This window comes from Scleropages formosus, chromosome 13 (assembly GCF_900964775.1).
Source record: "Scleropages formosus chromosome 13, fSclFor1.1, whole genome shotgun sequence".
NCBI lineage: Eukaryota > Metazoa > Chordata > Actinopteri > Osteoglossiformes > Osteoglossidae > Scleropages > Scleropages formosus.
In genome coordinates this window covers 10,600,628-10,620,823 of record NC_041818.1, presented here as the reverse complement: position 1 = coordinate 10,620,823, position 20,196 = coordinate 10,600,628, and the positions used below count along the sequence as shown (strand labels likewise).

The window sequence follows — 20,196 nt, the reverse complement described above, 5'->3', positions numbered from 1 at the left end:
CCCCTGTGTTGCTGGGTTAGGCTCTGGCTCGCCGTGACCCCGCTTGGGACAAGTGGTTTCAGACAGTGTGTGTGTGTGTGTGTGTGTGTGTGTGTGTGTGTGTGTGTGTGTGATGCATCGTATGTATATAACCAAGGTGGTGAATGGAAAGCAGTAAACAAAGGCCCTCACATGTAAAGCCCGTACTGTGGTCCCAGAGTACAGGAAGGGACTTTCCTCTGTGCTATGGGCTGTGGAGTACCCGTGTTGGCGGACGCAGACGCATCCCGCAGTACAAGCAGACGGTGACACACTCGGATCGAGTTTCAACCCCCTGGAGTTATGGTGCACTTTAATTACAGCATGCGAGTTTACTCCAGAAAAAGGCTGGAGCACCTGATCCTGCATGAAAAACAGGCCCTTTCAGGCAGTGGCAAACAAATTTAAGGCCTTAAATATAAGTGGTTATGTGTACCTCTGATGCATACTGTGGTGCTCCAGCGCAGATTCGACAAAACAATTGTATTCAATGGTTCATGCTTGTGTAAGCAGACAGTGTAGGTAGTGCATTAATAACTAAATATGATTATTTAAAATAAGGCAGGTCAAACCATTGTAGCAGAGCTTTTTTACCTTGTAATACAGAGATACACTGATACATTATACCTCCAAGGTAATTAAGTGGAAATAATGGAGTTGTAGGAAACTGCGGTTAAGGACACAAGCTTGAAACTTGTTGGTTCAAGTTCATGGAGGTGTTCTTGACAAGGAACTTATCCTAAACTGTTACAATAGATTGGCCAGCTGTGTAGATAAGTAATGCTTTGAATTACTTTACGTAGAACTGACAGCTTATCAAAGAAATAATAGAAAGAATTAATGTATAATGGAACAAGCATGCCAGTTTTGACAAAGTTGTCACACTAGAAACTGTTACCTTCTCACTGATAACCAACAGTATGCTGTATGTTCTCAAAAAGATTTTTGGTGCCACACAATTTAATGGACTGTCTGTGAAATGGAGACAGTTGTAGATGATTATCCATGCTTCATTTGCTTGTATAATGGGATAGATGGGAGGACAGTAGATTTAAGATGGAATTTCACAGTTGGTTGCAGGGTCCATGAACCAGAATGTAAGAATTCATCAGTGCAAACATGAGCTCCTATGCGCATTAACAGGGTTGTATAATAATTTACTCACATTCATTCCAAGAACGGAACACAAATGTGTTATTGTCATTCTCTCTGTTCACTTTGAAGCACTTCTTCTTTATTGTGAAAAATGATTTTGACATCTACAATATTTACTCCGTGACAGTGTTTATATCTGTATCATGGCCATCTTGCAAAAATATTGGAAAACCTGACTGTATGACTTCATTCATTAATGGTTTGGATTAAATGTGCAATAGCCAAGTGGCCCAAACCAGTAGACAAGGGATCAGTGACCCAGGACAACACACAAGAGACCAATGACTTAAAAAAGAGGAAAAGCCCAAAACCATAGACCACCAGACAACAAACCAATGACCTGGACCAGTACACAAGAGACTAGTGACCTAGAAGAGCAGACAAAAGACCAATAACCTAGAACACTAGAGAATAAGCAAATGACCTAGACCAGTGCAGAAGAGACCAGTGAGCTAGAAGAGTAAAGAAAAGACCAGCGACCTCAACTCCTAGGCAGCACACCAATGGTGTAGACTGGTACACAAGAGGCCAGTGGTAAAAGACAAGTTCAGAAGAAACCAGTGACACAGAAGCGTAGATAAGAGACCAGCACCCTGGACCACTGGACAACAAACCAATGAAGTAGACCAGCACACGGGAGACCTGCGACACTGACCAGTAGAAGACAGCAGTGATCCAGACAAGTACACGTGAGGCATTTGGCCTAGACCAACAGACAGGAGACCGGCGACCGAGATGACTGCACAAGAGACCTTTCACCCAGACCAGTAGGCAAGAGAGCAGTGACCCAGATCAAGAGGCTGGTGAGACAGCCACTGGTGCAAGACAGAGAGCTTGCTGGCTGAGTCAGTGCTGCCCATAAGGAAAAGTCCACACCGGAACGAGCGACAGGGTGGGGCAGAGTCCATCGCAGGGCATAAGCGGGCTGTGGAGGAGGAGGACACAAAACAAACAGTGAAACCTCAAACCACACAAAGACGTTCACTCCACCCACTCAGACACAGTCACCCCAGCCAACTGAACCCTGAGCTGTTTGGCTGCCCCACATGGCTTCATGGGCTCAGCCAATTGTACCCAATTGTTATTTACCCCGGCGCTGACTTCAGGACTACGTCACAACCCAGCAAAGCGGTCGAGTTCAATGAAACTACTGTCTGTTGCACTGTTGTTAAGGTTGACTCAGATTTGGGGTGCAATGTTATTTTTGCTTCCCGACTTGTTTCCCTTGAGATATTTGACTAACACAAAATCATATTTGCTTAAATGTGTTATTCAGTGCATGCAGTTATGCTCTCTGATGTTTTTTTTAATCATTACATCTTTAAATATTTTTATTTCTTATTTCCTATATATACTATTATTTTTCTTTAAATATTATTTAGTTATTGCAGTTTTCCTCATTCTGGTGTACGTATAAGTTTTCCTCCATCATCACACATTTAAGTTAAAGTCTGTGCTAAATACTGAAGTTTGTATTATATTATTTTATATACACTTCCCATTTATGTTTATCAGTATAAATGTCAGATAAAAAGGTATTAAAATGCCATTTCAGATTTAAAGTTGAATCACTGACTGGTATCCAGTTTGGATTCCTCAAATGTGTGTTAAAAAATATTTTTTTTCAATTCTCTCTGTAACAAGTGCTTTTGATTCAGGGTTGGCTTTATAAATTGTCAAACCTAGGCAATTGCCTAGGATCACAAAATTTGGGGGGCAACAAATTTTGCTGCTAAAATAAAAAGATAAATTGTAGTCTTAGAAAAAACTAATAAAAAAAGTTGCTCAATAATAAAAAGTTTCAACAGAAAATTAAAGAAGATCTGTTGCTTTATACATCACGTAAACATCCTATGAGGAATCATTGCCGTGTCTCTTCAAAATGCTGCAAGTTTTTAGGTAACGTTTTCGATTAAACGAACTGCCGTACTGAACTTGAATCTTGAAAATTAGCTGAGTTTTCAGCCCGTTATGAGTCGTTAAACTATAAATTTGTTTACTGTACATATCATTCACATACTTTATCATAAATAATTACATAGGAAATAACATTAATAAATTATAATTATTTTTTCCTTGTAGGGGGTGCGGTGGCGCAGTGGGTTGGACCACAATCCTGCTTTCCGGTGGGTCTGGGGGTTCGAGTCCCGCTTGGGGTGCCTTGCGATGGACTGGCGTCCCGTCCTGGGTATGTCCCCTCCCCCTCAGGCCTTACACCCTGTGTTACCGGGTAGGCTCCGGTTCCCTGCGACCCTGTATGGGACGAGTGGTTCTGAAAGTGTGTGTGTGTGTGTGTGTGTGTGTGTGTGTGTGTGTGTGTGTGTGTGTGTATTTTTTCCTTCTTCATTCTGTGTGTATCTAAAATAAAATTAATTTTGTTATATTATTACATATGTATGTTTTCTTTTCGGAAGGGTGCGGTGGCGCAGTGGGTTGGACCACAGTCCTGCTCTCCGGTGGGTCTGGGGTTTGAGTCCTGCTTGGGGTGCCTTGCGGTGGACTGGCGTCCCGTCCTGGGTGTGTCCCCTCTGGCCTTATGCCCTGTGTTACCGGGTAGGCTCCAATTCCCTGTGACCCTATATGGGACAAGTGGTTCTGAAAGTGTGTGTGCGTGCGTGCGTGTGTTTTCTTTCCTTAATTTGGAGATAGAAATCTAAGAGATGGTGGAAGGATAGTTACCCTGAGATGCCGACCAGCCCTGGTCACAGCTGTACACAGTTCATGGGCTTAGTCTCTAGATATATGGGCACTGTCATCAATCACTAGTTATTATTCTGGACTGTATTCATTCCAGTGTGCACTGGACAACACAACATTGATTCACCTCTCCAGAGGTCCGTCTTCACTGTGCAAGTGACCAGTCGAAAGGACAAACACAATGCACGGAATGGCACCGGGTTCCTACTGTCCTCCGGGAGTCCAACCCCCCGCAGGTTTGCATCTCAATTGCAGTGGCATGTCAAAAATCAGTGTGATGTGTCTGCTGTCCAGCGACCTACCAGTTAACAGCGCTGTGGAATCCTGGTACTGCAATGCACTTATGGGGGCACGAGAAGTCAAACTAAGAGAACAGGCAGGGGCAAGCCATGCAGTTGGTGTGCATGTGTGTGTGTGTGCATGCGGGACTTGGCGGTGGATGGCGCCGTACGAGAGTCAGAACGAAAGGAGCGCCTGTGAACTCTGTCCAGAGCAGTACCGTCATTTCCTTAGTGACTGAAAACAAACATTCTCACTTTCACAGAGGAAGTGACTCAACCACAGCATTCTCTCCCACTTTCCCTGCTTTTAATAGGTTGATCGAAGCAAATTCCTGCTCATCGGAAATACGTAACTGCCCTGTCCCACTCTCAGCTCGTGAAAGCAAAGTCTTAGCTGGCATTATTCTGATGGTTTAGTATAATCAATAGAGTAATAAATATCTACAGAAAAGGGGATAAAGACACAAATCCCACATGGGTCACTCCGAAACCCAATGCTGATTGAAGGCGGAAGGGATTTATGGTGAGTGCTGAATGGCATGTACACCATACTATGGGAAATTTGCCACCTTTCATTTATACTGCTGAGTAACTTTTACTGGGGCAGTTACCCCAGTTATCAGGGTAAGTACCTTGCTCAAGAGTATTACTGCAGAAGAGGGGATTCAAACCACTAGTCTCTGACCAGACCACGTAAGCAGCAGCGCTAACCAGTACACTGGCTGCTGGGTAGAAAAAGTTACCAGTTTCTCCAAAAAGTCTGCGGTACAACTGTGTCACCAAGACTGAGGTGTATATTTCTGTGATTTGGTCAGTACAAACACCCCTCAACTTACGCAAATAGGCTGTTCTTTTCAACGCCAGACATTGGGAATAATGAAAAGGGCAGAAAATATGTGAAAAAAGCAGTACACTAAGGAGAGGGGATTCGGTCACGGCTCAAAACACGCGGGAACTGGGAAAATGCGGCTTCCTGCCTTGTCTGGTTACGCCAACTTGCGGTTAACGTGTTTCAGATGTTTCGCGTAAAATAAAAGCGCTATCTGTAAAGAATGTGTATGCTGGGAATTTTTTCGGTAAATCCGGATTTACGTCAATAAAATTTACGTGGGGTGTCTATATATTTAGGATGGGATGGGATAGGATATGAATATGAATAGGATAGGACAGAACGAGGGAGAATGAGTTTTATTGGCCAAGTGTGCTGATACACACAAGGAACCTGCTGTGGTTCTTGATACTTTCAGTGCTCCTAGGATAGGATGGGAAGGGATGGAATATTAATAGAACAAGATAATATAGAATAGTATGGCTTGGAATATTAATAGGATAGGATAATCACACACACAATGTGTACAACCACTTGTCCCAAGCAGCATTGCAGTGAACCAGAGCCTAACCTGGCAACACAGGGTGGAGGGGACACATCCTGGGTGGGACGCCAGTCCGCCACAAGGCCCCCCAAGCGGGACTCGAACCCCAGACCCACCACAGAGCAGGCTTCAGCCAAACCAGCTGGGCCACCGCACCCCCCCCAGATAGGCTCATACTTCACTTTATTAATCCCTGCAGGGAATTCCACTCGCAGCAGCTCAACATGACCCATAATAACAAGGTGCATAGTTTATACTCAAACTAATGAATAACAAATGGCAACCAAACAAATCCATCCATCCATCATAAACATCTTGTCCTGGGATGCCAGTCCATCAAGGTAGTTAGGAATCAAATATTAATTAAACACTAATAACTTAGTGTCCCAGCTGGCCAGATAGAGAGGGGCCCAGACCATAGGAGCTCAGTGTGGTCACACACACATGTGAGGACACTTTGGGACTGACCGAACAAGGAAAGGGACACGTCCCCTACCGTCACGCTCTCAATGGTTCCCAGAAATCCTGTCTGCGCAATATTGTTTTGCAGGGGGAATGTCACGGTCCCACGCGCTGACTTTTGAGGGTACGAACCTGAGCTCAGGCTGAGGGCCTCGAGCAGCTGATCCGCAGCGTGCAGCGGTGGTCTTCCAGGGAGGGACCCGCGCAGCTGTGCCATCCCAACCCGGGCCATACCACCCTCCCCCGCTGGAGGAGGAGGGCGGAGCGTCGGGGCCGGGACCGGGGCGAGCGCGACAACGAGGCCGCTTTTTAGGCGCGTTCCCGCCGCGCTCTGGCGGCTCTCCAGTCCGTGGTGCTGCGGCGCGCTGCCGAGGTTTCCTCCCGCTTTCCCAGGCTCTCAGATAAGTTCGCGCACTGCAGCCATCCAGGCATCAGCGTGGAGAGACGGGGCCGCGCAACAAGGAGAGTCGCATTCCCGCTTTTTTTTTGCAACCTACTGCCCCCCCCCCCCAGCCCTCCTTACTGACTGGCCGCGTTCGAGGGATTTTAAATGAAGTTTTAGTAATAGTTCCCAAACTTTGGCATAAACTATGTGGCGAGGCGCGACTTAGTTGCCGTTAGTTTTCCACGCAGAAGAAGGAAACGTCGTCGTCAGAAAAGCCTCGCTTACTTCTCTTCTGTCGGGTTGTTTGTTCGCTTGGCGCGCGCGTGTGTGTCAGAGCGGAGCGCGCGGGCAGGCTGCGCTCGAGCCGTGGCGGCGCGTGACGGCGGAGGCACAGACGCGGACAAGACCGGACCGGACAGCACGCAGGACAGCAGCGCGGCGGTGGGCCACTTCCCCGGCAGACCACCGGTCAAGGATGCCAGCATGTCCCCTGTGAGCATCTCCCGTCTCCTCCTCGTGTGCCTCGCCCTCCACAGACTGGCCGTGACCGTGGCCGTGGGTACTATTGGCACCGGCGCGGGCGCGGGTCGCGAGCGCTTCCGAGTGGTCATCTCGCCACTCATCTGCAGGAGGACGTGCGCGAAGGGACGCTGCCACGACACGTGCGAGCAGGTGAACAACACGACGCTGGTGGGCGAGAACGGCCGCGTGACGGACACGCTCACGGGACGCGGCTTCAAAGTGGGTGAGTAGTAGTGGTGGTGCGCGCGGCGCGGCTCGCGACGCCAGCCACCCGCTCCGGCCCGGAGGATTGATGGCGGGAGTGTGCTTGAAATTCCTGCTGCTGCTCTAAAATTGGCCCACGCGTGGCAGATCTGATAATAAGTACATGATTTAATAAACAGAAAAAAACTGTAATACACGTAAAAAGAGGCTTCACGGAGACCCCCCACTGTGCGCGCGCACATCATCCCCACTGAATTACAGTTTAATAGAGAGAGAGTTTTGCCCCCCCACGCCACGATGCCCGACTAGATCTTACTGGCAGGTACTGAGGTAAAAAACGTATGAAACATATTAGTGGGGACGCACAGGCTTTTCTTTCTTTCTTTCTTTCTTTCTATCTGTGCTTTAGTTTGAATAAACATGTATTTTTGTCTTCTATAATTCCTGTTGACAACTTTCACTTGGTAGCGCCACAAAGTATTTGTGGACATTTCATTTGGCCTGTAAAAAGTTCACTGAAAATAAACGCTTTAACACTTTAAGCCCTTTGTTTGACAGTTGATGAGAAGGGTAGAAACCAGGGGCCCTAACAGCTTATCGCTTATTAGTTAGTGGGAGCAAGAATATTATTATCAATACAAGTCTGGCAGTTATTCCCAAGTACCAGGTGGACACATATTGTTTATTTCAGGACCCCCCCCCCCCCCAACCTCCCCGTTATCCCTCTCTTATAAAGATCGAATTTGAACCTCTTAGTAATCGATAGTGTGATTTCATGAGTTTCCCAGCGCTAACGAGATGGGAAGTGTGGGGCAGTACAGTGCTGTCGTTTTACCCTCAGAACGTGGTATCTTTGAAGGCCAGGTGAGAAGCGGGACGGCCGTGTGTTTCTCGGTGCTCCGGTGCGCCAAGGCTGCGGGAACCTGACTGCAGCTGGAAGAGAGATCCTTTAATTGTCCCACATAGCCTTTTCTGTGTTTATATATATTTATAATTATATTTAACATAAATCTTTCATAGCGTTGTGTGTATTATATATTGTATACGTTGTTGCCAGAACCTGGCCTGTGTACTGCACTGCCTTGTCTGTTGTATTTATCTTTTTTACGCACACCCTATGTTTTATGGGGCACGGAGGTCCGAAGAGAAACGAAATTTCCTTCTGTATGTGCAACTCACCTGTAGGCAGGACGACGATAAAGTTCACCTTGACTTAATTCCTGCTGGAGGAGGACGACTCGCCGACGCGTCTGCGTTCCTCGTCGTGTCGGCCGAGTTCCTCACGTTGTCTGAGGGCCGTGACTTTGCTCCCTTCGCGCGGTACGAGACGCGGCGCGGTGCCGCCCGGTCTGCCCCTGCTTTCCCCCTGGCCTGGGTTCGAGGCAGCGTTGCACAAGCTCGTTCGCTGACAACGAGAGGAAAAACAAGCAGGGCCCTGTTGTTGTGTCTGCTAAAGCGACATCTTTTCAAAGGCTCGGAATAGGATACGATGTGGAAACAAGAACAAGATTCCTTTTCATTAAAACAGAACCGTTCGCTCGTTTTCTCATTCGTTTCGGTTCTAACCTTCACTCCGTTTTGTCGTGGAATTTGGAAAATATGTATTTTTTTTCCACTTCCTTTAATTATGGCGCAGACGCTCCGTTTCTCTTTTCGGCACGGAATAGAACAGAAATCGGATGGTGGCGCAAACGGAGTGTATGAGCTATAAAGCTACAGTAGCAGTGGAATGTGTACGAAAGCTGGGATTTGGCGTCCGAGGCTCACGCGACGGACGTCTGAGAAACTGGCCAGAGCGTTTATCGCATTTCGACAAACCTGAACAGCCAAACAGAGGAAATGCACGCTGGCCTCAACTCTTTCTTCGCACTCGGAGTGCTTTAGAAAGCAGTACGCCCATTCGGGACAGTTTGTGAGTGTGTGTCCTGTTTGACAGGGCATTTGAAGCTACATGTTGTTTTGCACTAGCAAGAGCTTAACACTTTAAATTTCAGACCTGGGGAACTTTGATGCCTGTCCCATCAGAAAAGAATTTGTGCCTGGGGCATCAGATTTGTGTGTGTGTGTCTGCATCTCCTTGTTTTTAACAGGTGGTGAATCCCAGATAAGAGGTTGTCTTCAGTTCATATGTACGGTAATGAGAAATATAGCCTAGACACACATACTAATATTTTTCCCCCTTAGAAACCTTTGTATAGAGACTCACTCAACATGGGCCCTTCTGATCATTACTTAAGGATGGATATATTATTGTTCTGTATCTGCTGATGCCAAGTAGTAGAACCAGGTCACATGGACACACACTTTCTGAACCGCTTGTCCCATACGGGGAACTGGAGCCCACCCGGCAGCTCAGGGCATAGGGCCGGAGGGGGAGGGGACACACCCAGGACGGGATGCCAGTCCGCTGCAAGGCACCCCAAGCGGGACTTGAACCCCAGACCCACCAGGGAGAATGACCCGGTCCAACCCACTGCGCCACCGCACTCCCTTGTCAGGGGTACATCGAAATGTAATATATAGGACATGCACCCTCACCGTGTTGCTTTCATGAGCTTGTATGAGACCCACTGAGCCTCTTGAACTGTTTCCGTCCCCTTTCCACTTGTATGGTAAAGTTGTTATTGAATTGTTATTGTTGAATTTTTTCAGTCCTCTAGAAGGAAGAGCGTCGGGCTCGGTCCCGTCTGTGGAAAGCGGCCTCGGCGAGGCGCTGGGTGCGCTGCGTGTAAAAAGGACAATTAAGCTGAAGAACAGACGATTAAGTATCGAACACCATGTTCGTCACATAATTGTGCCCCTGGAGTCACTGTAAACAGAAATGGTCGTAGCGGTTGGTGCGCTGCCATCTCTTTGGGGGCTCAGGGCCTTGTGAATGTGATCCTTTTGAGGGATGGTGGAAAGTGCTGTGTAATTTTTTTGTCTGCTGTTGTGCGTATATGCGTCAGGAGTGGGGGAGTGTGGTTTTTTGGAGCGATCGGAGGGAGTGGTTGCTCCCTTATTGACTCCAAACTTGCATTCCACTCTTCCCGAATAGATAATAAGTAAATTATACAACAACCATTGACTTTTCTGAGGAGGGCGTTGTTTTGATGGTCAGGGGAATGCCCTTTAAACGTGGCAGGTTTACTTTGTACCCTTTTCTTTCAGTCATTTACTTTCCGTAACACGGTGAAACACTTTGTGTAACTACGGTATATTTTCCCGGGCACATGCTTCGTCAGCCTCCTCTTTTTGTGTGACGTGCACTTGTAGGGCTGCTGACACTGGTTAAATCTGCATCCACATTATTGACAGATGGCAGCTGATCTCCCTAAAAGCCCAGCTGATCTCCCAGGTCTGGCCCACGTTGTTCCGGGAGAGACACCCTCGGCTGGCCTCCCTGAATTTGCGTACCGTGAAGCCGTATTGCACTTACGGTCGTCACCTAACAGGTAGGCGAGGCTTCGCTTTGGAGTTCTTTCTGCCACGCTTTTACCGTGCCCGGGTTACCTGAGGTGTACGAGGGCGTCGGAGCGACCGATTCATCGACGCTATTCAGCGTTGACACAATTGCCTTCTGGTGGGTCATACTTCTGCGTCCTCCATAAACTTTAGTCTAGTGCAGTATCACCTTCATGGATAAGGAAATTTCTCCTCCCAGTTTTGAAAAATAGAAACGAATTGTTGAAAGAAATTGTACTGTAGACAATACCGTTTACAGTAATACCTCACTCTACGTTGTTTCGTGTTGCGTTGATTTTGACTTTACGTCGGTTTTTTGTTAAATATATAGGAAAAATACAATTCGTCTTCAGTTGGCTGACGCAACTTTATGTTGGTCAGCCGAAAATATTAAAAATTGTTAAAAATTTAAAAATCACTTAAAAACAATAAAAAAGTGTAAAATCAACACACACACACACACACACACACACACACTTTCTTAACCGCTTGTCCCATACAGGGTCGCGGGGAGCCAGAGCGTGGCCCGGCAACTCGGGGCATCAGTCCGGAGGGGGAGGGGACACACCCAGGACGGGACGCAAGTCCATCACAAGGCACCCCAAGCGGGGCTCAAACCCCAGACCCACGGAAGAGCAGGACTCGGTCCAACCCACTGCACCACCACACCCCTGTGTAAAATCAAATAAAAATAAATGTTAAAATATATAAAATAATATATTGTAATCTATAAAATCAATTAAAAGCTTAAAAATATTGTCTTATTTACCTGCCATTTTTTTGCATTTTTTTTTCTTTACTTTAGCATTAATTGAAGTGTATACACTTGAGAATGCTTATTAGGGGTTTATAGGAGGTCTAAATCGGTTTTTTAGGGGTTATTTCATTTTCCGTCGTTTTTTGACTTAAGTCATGCACTTTGGAACCAATTAATGATGTAGGGCAAGGTATTACTGTACAGGTGGATCTTACTGGGTTATTCTTGCCATTCATAGTGAAAGCTGGGTTTTTATCACACAACATGGTGAAACTGGTAAATATTTGCTGTAGGGCCGGCGTACCTGCAGTGTTGTGTTAGTATGAAGGAGGCTGGTATTTTGAAAAAAGGCTCTGGGTTATGTTTGTCAGCAGAAGCTCTATCCCGTAAGCGTTGTGGACGTTGCGGGTTTGCTCTGGCACCGGGCGTCCCCACGCGTGCACCGAACGCAATGCCAGGGGATTATACATCATCAGAGGTACTTTGTGATTTTTGCATTATTATTCTACCTGTGTGGAGTTTGTGTATTTCATGGTTTTGCTGGTTTTACCCCCTTTGAGTAAAAACTGCATCTCTCTGGTTTTGAAACCTCTCTCCTTGCTTCACTGTTTTATTTTGTGCTCGTTTATTGGCTCACATTGCTCTCCAAACCTTGCTCGTGTCACCGAGTCTCTTTAAATGAAACTGCATAGCGTGGAAATTGGCTCCGTTTGTTACTGGTGCTCAAAGCTGTGGAATAAAGTGAAGTTATGGGTTGTTTGGGAAGGGAACTTGACCTTTGTGATGACATGTTTGAAGCTACCAGTTGAGTCACACTGGGCCTACTAGGGTGTTTGTTTATATATAGAAAAACAAACACACACACACACACACACACAAGAACGTCCTTGTTTGCCAAACGCGTATGGGTAAGCAGGAGGAAGAGAGCGGGCTGGACAGAGCAGGAGCCTGGAACCTGGGGTCTTGAACTTTGTACAAATGCCAGCCAGCAGAGAGAGTCTTCCGAGCTGGAAAATACAGTAGCGGTGACTGCCAGGTGCAAGTGACACTTGTTTACTTCGGAAAGAGCCCTGGGGCAGCGAGCAGTAATTCCTAGGGCTGCTGACGTTGGATAAATCTGCAGCTGCATTATTGACAATAACGTTGTGAGCCCACTGCACCCTTGAGGAAATTCAGGCTGTCCGTGTCCCACGGTGAGATTTGGTTACATTGTCACATTACACACTGCGTAATGTGTGTTAACGTATGACCTTCTTGAAATCGTTTGGATTCTTTCACATGCTGTGACAATTTATCATCTCCCCGCTTGCTTCTTCTGCGCTTCAGTGAATAAGAACAGTGAGGGTAAAAGCAGGGTGCCAGGTGCAGAGCATTCTGAGACAAAGCATGAGGAGTCAGAACAAAGATACTTAACATAAATCATTAGTGTTGCACACACTCTCTTTAGTTCTCCTTGCAGACAGGCCAGATTTTAAGGCGAGGGCTCATCCTTTCGACGAGTGACAGCCTGGCGTTATCGGCGCTAAGCAGGTGCAGGTATCCGTCCCAAGGCCGCATCAAGGAGAGGTGCTGAGCTCCCCTTGGCATGGCATCTCCAGCAGCCAGCTGCTACTGGAACCGTGGGTAGCTGCACATGCAAGTTGGCCAGCATCCACCCGGACACCGTTGGTGCGGTGAAACTGACCGTGGCTGTGGGGACACAATGGACGCCTCTGGGACCGTGGATGGCGGCTTGCCAGATGCCTTGCGGTTATTGACAGATTGGACATCTGTGGAGTGCGCGGTGGAACAGGAGCTGCAGCCGGTTCTTGAATGACTCCTTCTGGCAATGGGTACTGTGAAAGGTTTCAAGATCTGGAAGCTGTGAAGATTTGGAGCGATTCGGATCAGGATTACTGCGCCTGCTTTGGACAACGGTACTGGATGTAGGCGATGGCCTTGCTTGAGTCCAGACAAGGTCTATAAACTATGGCTGTGGCTGTGTTCTCCACCTTGGGCGAGGTGGTCGGTAGACAGACCAAAGCAGTCTGACATCAGACGAGGTGTCGGGTACAAATGCACAGAAGCGAACAGAATGTCTCAATGAATGTTTCCTAAAACAATTCATGCATCTCCCAGCTGAGCACGCAGTCCTCATACGCCCTCAAGCTCCCAACACCCTTGGCTCAAATGACTTTCGAGACATCACGGCTAAACAGGCCTCTGTGTCACCTGCCAGGTCGACCTCTCACATTTGCTGCCGTGTTGAGACTTCATTTTAGTATCTCTAAATAGCACAGAGAAACCATTGTCTCCACAAGCAAATAGTTTTTTTTTTTAAAGAAAAGCTACAATAAAGAAGTTGGATCGAAAGGAATGCAATGCGATATTTGTTCTGTTCAGCATGCATTATGGGCGCATCTTGGCCTTATCACAGGAGACCGCGTGCATGATGTCATAGGTTGTGTGGTGTCCCTTGACATTGTGGCTTGCGTAGCCTCGCATTTGTACACTGCCTTGGCTGCCGTGAAAAGCCTTGCTGGCACACGCACTATTAAAAGCTGTAACTGTACCTTTTCAAATGGCTTTCTGGGGTCAGCTTTGGACGGCTCTGGATGTGACGGTACCGTGCGGCTCTCGGATGGTCGTTGGTGGTGAAAAGGGATTTTCCTTTGTTTTCGTGAACGTGCTATTAAAGAAGGAGAGTTACAATTACTAATTGATTGTTTCGCCAACGCCTTTGTTCAGTGTGGTTTATAATGTTTATTCATTTCTTCAATGGGACCTTTTGCAGAAGCTGTTCAGGTTAAGTGACTTGCTCAAGTGTACAACAGCAGGGACCCAAACTGGAAACACCGAGATTATAAATATGTCCTTAATTACTGTTTACTTGTTTCAGTCCACCTGCAGTCTATTTCCATACCTAGGGGAACAAAGCCTGTTTGTTCTAAGGCTTTCTGGTCACACTGGGCGAGTGACACAGTTAAAACTTGTAACATTCATCTCTTCTGTTGGATTGAAGCCCCTTACAAGGCGAACATTCATCCAGCTGCTTAATATCCCATAAATTTATCTTTGAAAGTCGTCGGGAGAAAAATGTACATGTTGTTGGACGTTACTGTTGACAGGTATTCGTGTTTCATAACTTACAGTAAGTGGGCTTTGCAGCCCCATGTTTACAGTAAGAGTGGCTTTGGTTGACTGGACAGATCAGATAATGGGAAGACAATATGATGTATTGTGCAGGAATTATAAATGATACCGAATTTAAATTCTGGTGAACAGTGGGAAAGCCCTACTTTAAATGCTCATCTAGCAACCGCCGTATGTACCTCGACAAAGGTTTTATTGAAGTACCAAAGGGTTCCCAGGTCCCAGGAGGAGCCTTGCTGCTGAGGAACAGTCCTTGTTCTGAACAGCACTAAGAAGAACATCATGCAACATAAATTGAGTAGCTTCGATGAAAGCGTCTTTGGTGTTATGACATTTCTTTGGGTTCCAGATCTCAAAGTTGGCTGAAGAGAATTTAACTTATGAAGCCAGTTTGCCAGATTTAGAGTCTATGTACCCTGTTGTTCCTCTTATTGATTTATGTTGTTCATAACATAGACTATAAAAAACATAAAACTAGGATACATAAAACTGGTGACACTTAGTAGTTGTACTATAGGCTTAATGGATTTTGAAGACTTCTGGAATCGGTAGCTGGAAACCCTTTAAAGTAAGTGAACATTTTGCTGGAGCAGAAGTTCAGGAAGGTGGCTATAAAAGGCTTGTGCTGGATTTTATGGAGCAACAGGAACGTGACTCTGGTTCCTGGCAGAGAGAGGGAGGAGAAGTAGAAGATGACCCAAACCCCGAGGGAACTATGGGGAAACACATTTCCCTTCCCTAGGGTAGGACGAAAGGAGAGACCGTTAACCTGCGGCGAACGTCCTGCTGCGCTTGGCCGTGCCGCACCAGACGTGGTCTGTCGTCAGTTCGGTTCGGTTTCCTTTTCTGGAACTAGTGAGGACCCCCAGGGTTCGACTGTCCTTCTCTGATGACTTCAGGGTGGCGATCACCAAAGGGGCTCCGCTGACTCCTCCGAACATCCTTAGTGCTGCTGCGATACAGACCACGTGCGGTCTTTCGGGAAAACGTGCTGTACGGACGACGGAACGAAAGCGTTAACGATCGCTACAGTATACCTTAGACACCTGAAGTTATCTCAGTCATTGATTTCAACAGCAAGATATGTTACTGTAGCTCTCGGTAAAATCAAAACAGCAGGGTACCCTTGAACAACAGTTCATCATAATCCAACAACACACTGGTACCTGAAAGGAGTTGGAGTCAATGTGGAGTCCCTTGTTATACATCCTGGCAACACAAATGCACTTATACATTTAAATGCAGTTTTTTGAAGCGTACAAGTGGACCTTGACTTGACGTGTGGTTTCCTTCCGACAGCATCGTTGCGAATAGACTTTGTTGTGTTGCAGAGTGGCTTATAAATGATTAATGTGCACGAATGCCACATTGTATAGTGGGCTTTGCTATGGTTTTTTTCACTCATTACACAGATGATTCACGTTAAAGTGATACCAATATAGAATGATAATGTAAATACAATTACCGTATCAAAATGTCATGCTGCTCCATTATTTCCTCTTTCATGCCTAAATCTGTTTGCTTGTATGTGCCACCAGGAGACTCAAATTTTTGCTGGCGAGCCGCTGTGTGAAAAGCAGCTTGAAAGGAATCCCAGGCTGTTCTGTAAATATGTTTAGATAAAATACAGTCTCTGATAGAGACGCTAACTGAGTCCATAAGAAATATGTTCCCTTGCAGAAGTGCTGATGCAGCTGATGCTGTTGTGCAACAGGTGGAGCGGTCGTCATCAGACGATGCCTGACCAGACCTTTGGATTCGAAAATCCCTCCCGATATCATGCGCAAGCGATCCTTTCTCGGCAAGCCCTTTGAAAGGCATTACGCTAGCAGCGAACGCTGGGCCGTATGTGTGTGTTTTTCCGTAGATACGCCGTTAATGTGCTTGTGACCCTTGGCGGAAATAACTCCAGGTATCTCGCGTAGGCACCAAATGTGCGGCTGCTTGAGTGGAAAGGATTACAGTGCAGCGCGTCCCTGCGGCTGCATGTACGTTTTACCGGGCGTGGTAGAAGAAAATAGAAGTGCCGCTTTACTGCCTGAAGCCCTCATCCAGTCGGCAGGAGTTCATTTGTTCCGATGAGCATCGCGTAAGCCTTCGTAAGCGCGGGACGCGTGCGGCGTAGGAACCGAACATGTGACTAATGTAGGTATAACGCAGTAAAGTCACCCCACGGACACGTGTGTCTCTGTGCGTTCAAAAACCGTGCCTTCGAACGTGCGTGTCTGTACTGAAAGAGTCTGACTGTTTGTCAGGTTTGGACCCGGTTCGGAGCCGCTGCTTCGTTCAGCTGAGATCCCCAGGACACGTTTAACTACCGTGCTCTTTAAATGCCTTCTTTCCATTCAACTGAGACTCTGTCAAAGGGGGGTCTGTCTGAGCTCTTTTTACGGGGCGCAGAGCGAGTCGAGGCCTCCGGGGCTGCGCCGACTCGACGGAAGCTAGGCGGCCCCCTCCCAGCAGCGCTCCGCCATTAGCGCCAACGTGAAGAGGTAGGTAAATACCACCCGGCAAGTCCGGGCAGCTGGGGAGGCGGCTCAGCTCCACACTCGGAGCTGATGACAGTCATTACCCAATTGTGACTAATCAAAGCGGGGCGGTGCGTGTGGGAGTGTGCGAGGGGGCAGGCCCCGAGCCTAGACCGCCGCGCTAACAAGGCAGGATTACGGCCCAGACGTAGCAACAGCGCACCCGTTTCAGAGCAGGATGACGCGCTGGATACCGTGAACGCGTAGGAATGTGAGAGTTTTGCATGGAGATGTTCCTTCCCTCTGCCCGGCACATTCCGGAGGCATACGTTGTGACTCCGCGGCGGCGTCGGGAGCGGCTCAGGGAGGGGGGTAGGGGGTTGATGGCCGCAGGTGCGTGTGAACGTGGGCCAAGCCCCCCTTACCCTCGCGGGGTCTCGTCAGGAGAGAAGCGCCAGCTTGGTGACGCTCCCCTCTCGCTGGCTTCTTGTGGTTACGACACACTTGTTCGTTTGTTTTCTGGAGAGCAAATCTTCGTGTTGCCTGTAGGATGCTGCCAAAATTCACGTTTATTAATATGTCTAGTTGTTGTTTTTCCCGTTGCAGGTAGTCCTCGGCTTACAGCGGGGTTCCTTTCCGATGACCTCGTCGTGAGTCGACTTCTTTGCCAATCACAAACTCCCTTTATGCGGTATCATATAAACCGTGAGGACCACGCATGATTGCTGCGCAGTGTAATGGGGGTTTCTTATATTTTTTTCGCCACTTTCGCACACTATTCATGCTTAAATTATGCTGATATAGAATAATAGAGTAATATAGGGTATTACATTTTCACGCTTCACTCATTTCTGAATTGATTTTCTTTCTTTTTTGTCCATCCTACGCCGTCAGAGCATTTTAAAGATGTTTTTGCTAGCTATCTATTGGAGATGAAAGTAAATGGAGTGGAATCACAATGTAAGCATCCTGTGCACAAAACAACGTTTTCGTACCGAACGCACAACCTTCAACAGACGCAGCGGTTGAGTCGGTAACAGATATGGCGCGTTGGGGCAGTGCGTTGTACAGTAATTGGAGCTGCCATCGTTAGGCGTCCTGACCAAACGTGGGCAAAATTGTATAACAAGGTTGACGGGACGGCCATCGAAAGTCTGGATCGTTGCAAGTTGCTTACGTCGTACGTTGAGGACCAGCTCCGTTATTCTGGGAAGTGTAAGTGTCAGGCTGTGGTTGTGCGTATGAGCAAATGCTTTCTGTTCCTTTCCATCTGAGCTTAGTGTCTGTTGGGCACTCGCACCTCCTGCTGAAGGAGGTTGTTGAGCCCCTGTTTTTGGATACCTTTCAACAAAAGAGAGACGGGATGGGGTGGTGCTGGGTAAGTGGGCCTTTACATACATTACGCATGATTGCTGGGTGTGGCCAGGGGTTTGAGCTAATATTTCCTCCATAAAATGTAATTTTTTCCAGAATTCCAATTCATAGCTGACATTTTTATCCAAAGCAAATTAAACTGCACCATCCCTACAGTTAGGAATTCTTCTGAAAGCAGGACACCAGAGCCTCTTTTGCTGGAGCTGGACAATTGGTTGTGTAGTGCTTAGAGCTGTTTCCTTTGGACCCTAAGGTCACAGGTTTGAATCCTACCTCCAGCTGTAGTACCCTTGAACAAGTTGCTCTAGTAAAATTACCCTGGTAGTAATTGTAACTCACTTTGGAGAGAAGCATCAGCTGTGTACCAGTCTCTGCTGTTGGCATTTCAGCAGCAGCCTTAAACCAGCAGATGTGGAGTTAAAAAGTGATGAATTCGTACCTCCTCTACCCTTATCTTCCCATGCTCAATGTATGAGATGCACGCATTCTCCCAAGTGCCCCGTGCACCAGGCAGGCAGGCAGCCGTGAAAGGAATCGCTGGTAGGTACCGTCAGCAGGGACTATCCTGAGCCGCGGAGTCGACTCCTTCAAAGCCCCACAGCGAGCGCTGGCGGCGCGGAGAACCGCAGTGCCCTAATTGGAAGGCCGGCACACAGTAATTATATAACGGTCAAAAATATGCCGGCTCATTAAAAATCGCTGTTGAAGTGTATATTAAAGCCGGCCCGAAAGTACCGGCTTGCCAGCAGTACAGCTCTTTCCCGGAGCCTCTGCAAATGTGGCGATCATAGGGGTGGTTGACGGCACGATGCCAGGGCCCTGGTAGCCCACTGCTGGGGGGGGGGGTGGTTGGTGGCCCAGGCCCTTTCTGGGGTGTGGACCTTACTGATCTAAGGAGACACTTTTCCCCTCTCGAGTCACTCGGCCAGCGCTGGTGAAGTTTAAAGCGAACTTCTCTCGCACGCCATTTAAAGAAAGTCAGTATTCTAGTACACGGTCGGGGTGATTGTTCGAGCGTGCCGCCTTTGATCTGCGCAGGGGTCTGCTTCCCCCGCGGTTCGGTCTGCAGGAAATCGCTGCGAAAGTGACTTGCACGCTCAAAAATGCGTTGGCCCGTGTCTGTCTGTTGCTTCGCGCCGTCCTTACCGAAGGCGTTCCTCCGTGCCGCGCGAACGCGTCTCGTAATTTCCGTCAACGTTTGCGTGACGCGTGTCCGTAGGGCCCGTCTATCTGCGTTTTAGTTTTAGAGCCGCGGCTGAGCCGAGGCCACGGTCGCATGGAGACGGAAAATGAAAAGCACGAGCTTCGCTCGATCGGGAATCTGGGAAAGGAATAAGAAGCTGACAGGCGCCGAAGGCTTTCTCTCTCCGCGCGCCCCCTTTCGTGGCTCCACGGGACAAGTGTTTCCTCTCCTGGCTGCAGCCTCCGCTCAGGGGAAATGCCTCTCCTGTGCCCATCCTTAGAGTTCGACCCTGGCATCGGCAGGATGCAGATCTTAAACTAATTTGCTGCCACGTAAAACACAGCAGGGGGAGTTGCTCTGCTTAATATTTCGCCCTTGATTTCACTGCTCTGTAATGTTGCGTTGGACGCTGGGTAAGCGGAAAAATATCCGCAGTATTAGTATTTTGGTGAAAATTATTAAGCATAGTGTCTGACTTACCCTCACGTTTTAGCTTTGTCATTTTAGAACAGATCCCTTATCAGGATGTGATTTCGTGTATCACTCAGGATTGATATATCTGTGGGAAACTGTAGTTTTCCCCTTTGGAATGAAAATGGGATGGAATCGATAACGTCCGTGTATTTGTGGCTGTCCATCTTGGGTTGTTTGGTTCGCTCCCATGAAATCAACGGCACTTTCTTAATTAGACGCCAAGATGTATTATTTTTATGAGCTGTAAGTTGCTGGTGAGTGCAGCAT

The 20,196-nt window shown here is 47.6% G+C and overlaps 1 protein-coding gene across 4 annotated transcripts in view; it reads left to right on the top strand.

The window, feature by feature from the left end:
• Positions 1-5,938: 5,938 nt before the first annotated feature.
• The window catches only part of LOC108925431 (latent-transforming growth factor beta-binding protein 3-like), a 48,628-nt gene continuing 34,370 nt past the window's right edge, over positions 5,939-20,196 (top strand). Inside the window, exon 1 of one of the 4 annotated variants that reach the window (XM_029257303.1) lies at positions 5,939-7,116. In XM_029257303.1, coding sequence (XP_029113136.1) covers positions 6,855-7,116 — 262 coding nt within the window. In that variant the 5' untranslated portion in view covers positions 5,939-6,854. Of the gene's footprint in view, positions 7,117-10,511; positions 10,532-20,196 lie in introns of those variants that run through there. The other 3 variants (XM_018737338.2, XM_029257301.1, XM_029257304.1) reach the window with 3 other exon arrangements.